The 7,430-nt window shown below is 38.5% G+C and overlaps 1 protein-coding gene across 1 annotated transcript in view; it reads left to right on the top strand.

Annotated features, from left to right (window-relative positions):
• Window positions 1-3,032, top strand: part of LOC102828794 (ran-binding protein 3-like) — a gene marked incomplete at both ends in the record, with an annotated part of 6,575 nt that extends 3,543 nt beyond the window's left edge. Inside the window, 2 exons of the mRNA XM_006878053.1 lie at window positions 844-964; window positions 2,890-3,032. Coding sequence (XP_006878115.1) covers window positions 844-964; window positions 2,890-3,032 — 264 coding nt within the window. The remainder of the gene's footprint in view (window positions 1-843; window positions 965-2,889) is intronic.
• Between the last annotated feature and the right edge of the window lie 4,398 nt (window positions 3,033-7,430).

Raw genomic sequence — 7,430 nt, 5'->3', positions numbered from 1 at the left:
AACTACAAGGTTAACAGTTCAAACCCACCAAACACTCCTAGGAAATCCTATACAGGGTGACTATGAGTCAGAACCAACTGGACGTCACTTAACAACAGCAAACATAGTGTGTGTGTGTGTACATGGAGATATATATAGAAGCATATATATAGATCTATTCTTTACACAGAGTCTTAGTGTGGTGCTGTAGGATAAGAAGTGAACAGCCAACCATAAGGTCCACAGTTCAAACTCACTGGCTGCTCCTGGAAACCCTATAAAAGCAACCGACTTGATGGCACTTAACAACAACAAACAATTCTGCATACATGGTGTCACCATGAACTGAAATTCACTTGACAACAGCTACCAACAATATCAATATATATACAAACATCTCTGGAAGGATAAGCAAAATATTGATAATATTACTAACAGTGGTTACCTGTCTACAGAGGTGCAGGTATAAATTTGACAGACAAGAAACAGGAATAAAAGGTGTTGTTTTTTTTACTTAGATCTCTTTTAACTTTTTGCTGCTTGAACCAGTCAAATATAGGATGTTTTTAAAAGTTAAATACATTTTTAAGGCTGGTTTGCAGATAACTGTTGTTAAGTGTCACCAAGTTGATTCTGACTCATAGCGACCCTGTATAGAGTTTCTGTGGTGCAGCTGGTTAAGTTGGAATCACTGATCTTGTGTTTCAAATCGACCTTGTGATCAAGTAAGCACCACACCAAATTACTAATAAAGGTTATTTGATTTAAAAAAAAAAAAAGCAGATGAATACAAAATTGTTATAAGAAACAATTTACTTTGAAAAGGATTCTATATATTTGATATTTAAAATTTTTGCTCTCTAGATCAACTGCAAGCTTTTTCTATTCAACAACACAACACAATCTTGGACTGAAAGGGGCAGAGGAATTTTGAGACTGAACGACACAGCACGCAGTGACTGTGGGACATTACAGTCAAGACTAAGTAAGGAACTAAATTCATTTGTCAAGCAAGCCTTGACTTTTCAATGTCAAATTTCCGACATGGACATAAGTCACTTTCTAGAGATGTGTTATAAAATACTTCAATAAGTCAGACTGTTGAAAACCAGGTTGTTTCTAAAGTTCTAGAGAAACTTCCTGTTTAAAGTGAAGTCTGACGTCAGACTACTTGGGTTCCATTTCTGGCTTTACCACTTATTAACTGGTACCTTGGACAAGTTCCCTCATCTCTGTCTCTGCCTTCATTGTGTCCATTGAAAATGAGGACATTGGGAGTCCATGACTCATTGAATGAGTGTGGCAATTTATGAGCTAATGCATGTAAAGCCGCTCTGACAGAGCCCAGTACACACCTAAATCACCGTTTTGTTATTACTGAAAGGAATTTATGTAAATTATTCTGTGAAGTGAAAATAGCTTTTGTAAAACAGAATACTTGCACTATAATGTATCTTTGGCATTCCAAACATGGTATGGGGGTTGGGATAAAGAGTCAGTTTCTGTGCATTATTGAGTTCTGCAGGCAGAGAGATGGACAGAGTCAGAAGTTAGTTCAATTGGAAAGCAGAGAGGTTTGCCATCCAAAAAGTCAACTGGGAAATTGCTCAGAGGTCTTCATTGAAAATATGTATAGGCAGAGAGATCTAGGTGGGGAGTATGAGTTTATGGGTTAACATTGGAAGGTTAAGTCTTTGGAAGAGACGTCTCGACAGCTAGAAGCTGGATCCAGGAATATGGATGTTTTGGGGGGTTAAGTACAAGCCTAAGCAACAGGTTAGTGATAGAATTCAAACTAGAAGAATAGGAACAGTGTCTTCTGACTGAAACTGGTAAATGTTTTTAAATAGTACAACTAAGGCAGGTGCTACTTATTCTGTACTCTGCTTTAATTCTACTCCCTTCTACTGCCAAAAAAAAAAAAAAAAAGAAGGCTGTTTTTTTTGTTTTGTTTTGTTTTTTCCTTTTTATTATGCAGGTCATTATGTTGTTGTTGTTAGGTGCCATTGAGTCGGCACCGACCCATAGTGACCTTATGCACAACAGAACGAAACACTGCCCGATCCTGGGCCAACCTCATTACTGTTGCCACACTTGAGTCCATCGATGTCATCACTTGGCCAATCCATCACATTGGGGGGTCTTCCTCTTTTTCTCTGACCCTCCACCTTACTAAACATGATATCCTTCTCCAGTAACTGGTCCCTCCTGACAATATGTCCGAAGTATAGGAAACAGAAAATATGGACAAGCAAAAAGAAAAATATTTAAATCACTCATATACTACCTTCCTGCGATAGCCAATGTTAATATGTTATTTTGGACATCGTTCTCTGTATGCATAAATGTGCAAATATATATAGTTATATTGATACATTTGTGGTTTGTGATGTTCATATTACTTATAATCTGATTTTTCTAATATAGTATTACCACATCATTAAAAATATTGAAGAAATATATTTATTAATCTTCCCACATCAATAAATATATTTCTTCATTGGCTACACAATAATTTATTTAAAGAATCCTATATCTTGGACACTTAAGATTTTTGTTTCAGTTTTATCAGTTATCAACAATTATTCTTGGATAAATATTTCTCAAACTATTAAAATTTTGAAAGGAGTTCTAGAGTTTTAACCATTGCTTAATACCCTAGTAAAAACGATACTTTTGGCATTTGAGATAAAAATTAATAATATAATAATTTTCCATCATAATAAAGACCACAGACTTTTAAAAACAAAATATAATATAATCAAATTTAAATTAATGTCATCAAACCGAATGAAATACAATCTGATAAGTAGCTACAAAATTTATTTTGCTTTCAAAAATGGCAAATTTCTCTAGAAGAGTAACAAATCAACTCTTCTGGAATCTAATACATTCCCCTTCCTATTTTAGTTATGCGCAATCAAGGCAGCCTAAGGCTGATTCTCAATAGCAAACTCTGGGCCCAAATGGAGATTCAAAGAGCAAACCATAAAAATGTACAACTAACAGCTACTGATTTAGAAGACTACAGCATCAAAATATTTTTAATTCAGGTAAGTGAAAAAGTTCAAGTGATAGAGAATTATTCTACTATATTTATTAACTCTCTGCTGTCGAATTTATTCCAACTCAGGCACCCTATCATTGTTGCTAGGTGCCATCGAGTCGGTACTAACTCATAGTGACCCTATGCACAACAGAACAAAACACTGCCCGATCCTGGGCCAACCTCACAATCATTGCTACCTCTGAGCCCATCGCTGTCACTGTGCCAATCTGTCTCGCTGGTGGTCTTCCTCTCTTTCTCTCTGACTCTCCACTTTACCAAACATGATATCCTTCTCCAGGGACTCATCCTTCCTGATACATCAGAAGTATGAGAAATGAAATTGGCCATCCTGGCTTCCAAGGAGCACTCTGGCGGTACTTCTTCCCACACAGATTTGTTTGTTCTTTTGGCAGTCCCTGGTACTTTCAGTATTCTCCTCCAACATCATAACTGAAATGCATCAATTCTTCTATAGATTCTTTATTCACTGTCCAGTTTTCGCATGTATATGAGGTTATTGAAAATACCATGGCTTGGGTCAGGTGCACCTTAGTCCTCAAACTGACATCCTTGCTCTTCAACTCTTTAAATAAGTCTTGGGCAGCAGATTTGCCTAATGCAATACATCATTTGACTTCTTAACTGCTGCTTCCATGAGTGTTGATAGTTGATCTGAGAAAAATGTGAGGTCTTTGACAATTTCAGTATTTTCTCCATTGATGTGGATGTTGTTTTGGGGTCCAGTGGTGAGGAATTTTGTTTTCTTTACATTGAGATGCAACCCATACTGAAAGCTGTAGTCTTTGATCTTCATCAGTTAGTACTTTAAGTCCTCTTCACTTTCCACAAGCAAGGTTGTATCATCTGCATATCGCAGGTTGTTAATGAGTCTTCCTCCAATCCCAATGCCATGTTTTTCTTCATAGAACCCAGCTTCTTGGATTATTTGTTCAGCACACAGATTGAATATAAGCATGGTGAAAGAATACAACCCTGGCTCACACTTTTCCTAATTTTAATCCACTTGGTGTTCCCTTGTTCTGTTTGAACAAGTGCCTCTTGATCTATTACAGGTTCCTCATGAACATAATTAAGTGTTCCGGAATAGTCATACGTTGCAATGTTGTCCATAGCTTGTCATGATCCCCACAATCGAAGGCCTTTGCGTTGTCAATAAAGCACAGGTAAACATCTTTTTGGTATTCTCTGCTTTCAGTCAGATCCATCTGACGTCAGCAGTGATAGCCAACTATAAGGACAGAGTAAAACTACTTCATAGGGTTTCCAACGTTGTAAATATTATGGAAGCAGAGAATCACAGCTTTCTCCTGCTGAGCACAGCCAAGCATTTACCACTGCACCACTAAGGTTCCCACACTATAAGTTTCTACTTGTAGTGACCCTGCATACAGTTTCTAAGGAGCGGCTGGTGGGTTTGGACCACCAGCTGCTCCATGGATTAATGCACTGGACTACAGAATCAGTTTGAACTTCCAGGTTGGCGGTTCATGCTTACCAGTCGCTCCTTGGAAACCCTATACAGGGTCACTATGAGTTGGAACTGACTCGACAACACTTAACAACACCATAAATACAGAAAGAGAGAGAGAAAGAGAGAGAGAGAGAGAGAGAGTCCAGGTATGGTGCTCTGGGATAATATATTGGCCCACAAGGTCTGTTTGAACGGTAAAGCTGGTAGTTCAAATTCATTAGCCGCTCCTCGGAAACCCTATATAGTGTCACTATGGGTGACACCAACTCGAAGGCACTTAACTTATGTATGTAAGTATATATATGGAGTCCTGGTGTGGTGCTGTAGGATAAGCACTGGACAGCAAGGTCGGTTTGAACCACAGGGTTGGTGGGTTGAACTCACCAGCCATCCCTTGGAAAACCTATACTGCGTTGCTATGAGTTGTAACCAATTGTTGCTGTTGTTGTTAAGTGCCATCGAGTCTGTTCTGACCCATAGCGACCCTGTATAGGGTTTCTGAGAAGCAGGTGGTGAGCTTGAACTGCCAACCTTGCAATTCAAATGGCTTTACAATCTGGCACATTAACCTATATATATGTTTCTATCTCTGTAATTGCTAATTTATTTTTTCATTGTACATAACCTGTACCATTGGCAAAATATCAGCCATTTCATTATGGTTGTTTACAGTCTAATACAAGACCTAATTTTATATGAGGTTCAGAAATTAACATCAAAATCTATAGTAATCAATCAGTTGGTACCTATTCCAAGACATTTGTCTGATGTATACTGTCAGACCTACACTCTTCTTTACTAACAAAATTATGTCAGCACTCTTACTAAATTATTGAAGTAACTATTGTCAAGAATGACTCCCAGGAGTGAATCAGCAGAATCTACAGCCAAATTCTTACACTGCATGCATGCTAAGACAGAGAAGGTTTTGAGATCACTTGGAAGCAACCAGCAAGAAATGGAAAAACACAGGGCTAGCAAGTTAAAACAACCAGTCCAAGGGATAACAGCAAATTCCAATTCTAGGCATGAGTCAGTCTCCAAGGTAACAGGATGGGAGCATTGCTTTAGCTGTTCTCAGCAGCAGGAATGCTTGACCTGAAATACAAAGACACAGAGACAGAGCTGGCAGGAACGAGGCCAGAAACAAAAAGAAAAGTCTACAGAAGTCTGGAGAAGACTGTGTTCGTAAGTGACTCAGGCAGAAGGTGACCAGAAAATTGGCTCACCTATAGTCATGGTGTGGAGTCCTGGTGTGGAGCTGTGGGCTAATGTTAGACTGCAAAGTCAGTTTGTACCATGAGGTTGGCAATTCAAGCTCACCAGTTGGTCCTCAGAAACCGTATACAGGGTCACTATGGGTTGGAACCAATTCAACGGCACTTAACAAAAACAACAACAATAGTCATGGGTATAGGGGAGTCAATTTACTTTCACCTTCATCACTGGACTGCGAACCACAAGGTCAGTAGCTCAAATCCACCAGCTGCTCCTCAGAAACCCTATACAGTTTCACTATAAGTTGGAACTGACTACATGGCACTTAACAATGGTAACAACATAGTAATGATAATGATGAGAAATGTCAATTGTTGAAAAACCAAAGACTTCATTAACTACCAGTAAGTATGCAATTAGATGTAAATGATTTGGTATAAGATAATATAAGACGTTTGGTATAAGATGATATTCCAACCCTGTTTGCTGTTTAGGGAAATGATACTTGGTATTCTGCCAGAGTAGATCCCCATTGGTTTTGGGTGGGTAAAGCAGCCGGCCAGGAACTGAGACTGATAGCTGGAGCTATACTCTGTTGCTCAGTATCTGACAAGCACTGGACCACAGGGTCAGTTTGAAGGTTGGCAGTTCAAACACACCAGTCACTCCTTGGAAACCTTATACAGGGTTGCTATGAGTTGGAACTGACTTAACGGCACTTAACAACAACAGTGTTTTGTTTTGTTTAATGGCAGGATATTTATAAAATGGAGATCAGTAATCCAAATGCAAAAAAAAAGTCATCCAAAAAAACCCTACCCCAAGAAATGACCTCCATTAACATTTTGGTCTTATATTATATTTGAAATATATTTTCACCTTCCATGTAAAAGATCCCATCAGTCAGTGGAAGCTTGTATGTTGTTATGAGACTGAACAGGCTTCAATGGAACATCCATACTAAGGTAGACTAAGAAGAAAGGTGTGATAACCTACTTCCAAAAAAAATAGCAAAATAAAACAGTATGGACCATAGATGTCTGATTTGAAAGTGATCAGCACAGGATTAGGCAGACTGCTAGCGGTGGCCAAGAGCTGGTGTCAACTCAACATCACATAGCAAAAATATATATTTATGTGTGTGTGCATGTTTGTGTATGTCATTCATATGTAAGTATGTAATGCATATGTAAGTATGTAATATTATATATACATATGTTCCATAATGTACATCTGTATGAACTTCAGGCAAGTTACATAACCTTCCTTAACCTCATTGTACTCATCTGAAAAATAAAGGTAATAACAATTATGCTTTAAAAGACTGAGTGAAGATTAAACACCTATTAAACATAAAACCTAACGGCCACTACTCGTCTGTCTGCCGTGCTGTGGTGGCTTCAATTGCTGTGATTCTGAGTGCAATGTGACCGGTATTTTAAAATAACCAGCAGGGTCACCCATGGTGGACAGGTTTCACATGAGCTTCCAGACAAAGATAGACAAGGAAGAAAGAGTGACGAACTACTTCCGAATCGTTAGTCACTGATAACCTTATGAATAGCAGAGAATCAATCAGAAACAGTGCCAGAAATGAGCACCTCAGGTTGAAAGGCACTCAAAATGCGACTGCGTGAGAGATGCCTCCTTAAAGTAGAGTTGACCGTGATAACGTGAATGGAGTTAAGTTTG

Source organism: Chrysochloris asiatica, unplaced genomic scaffold (assembly GCF_000296735.1).
Source record: "Chrysochloris asiatica unplaced genomic scaffold, ChrAsi1.0 scaffold01779, whole genome shotgun sequence".
Lineage (NCBI taxonomy): Eukaryota > Metazoa > Chordata > Mammalia > Afrosoricida > Chrysochloridae > Chrysochloris > Chrysochloris asiatica.
This window is presented reverse-complemented; position numbering and strand designations above follow the sequence as displayed.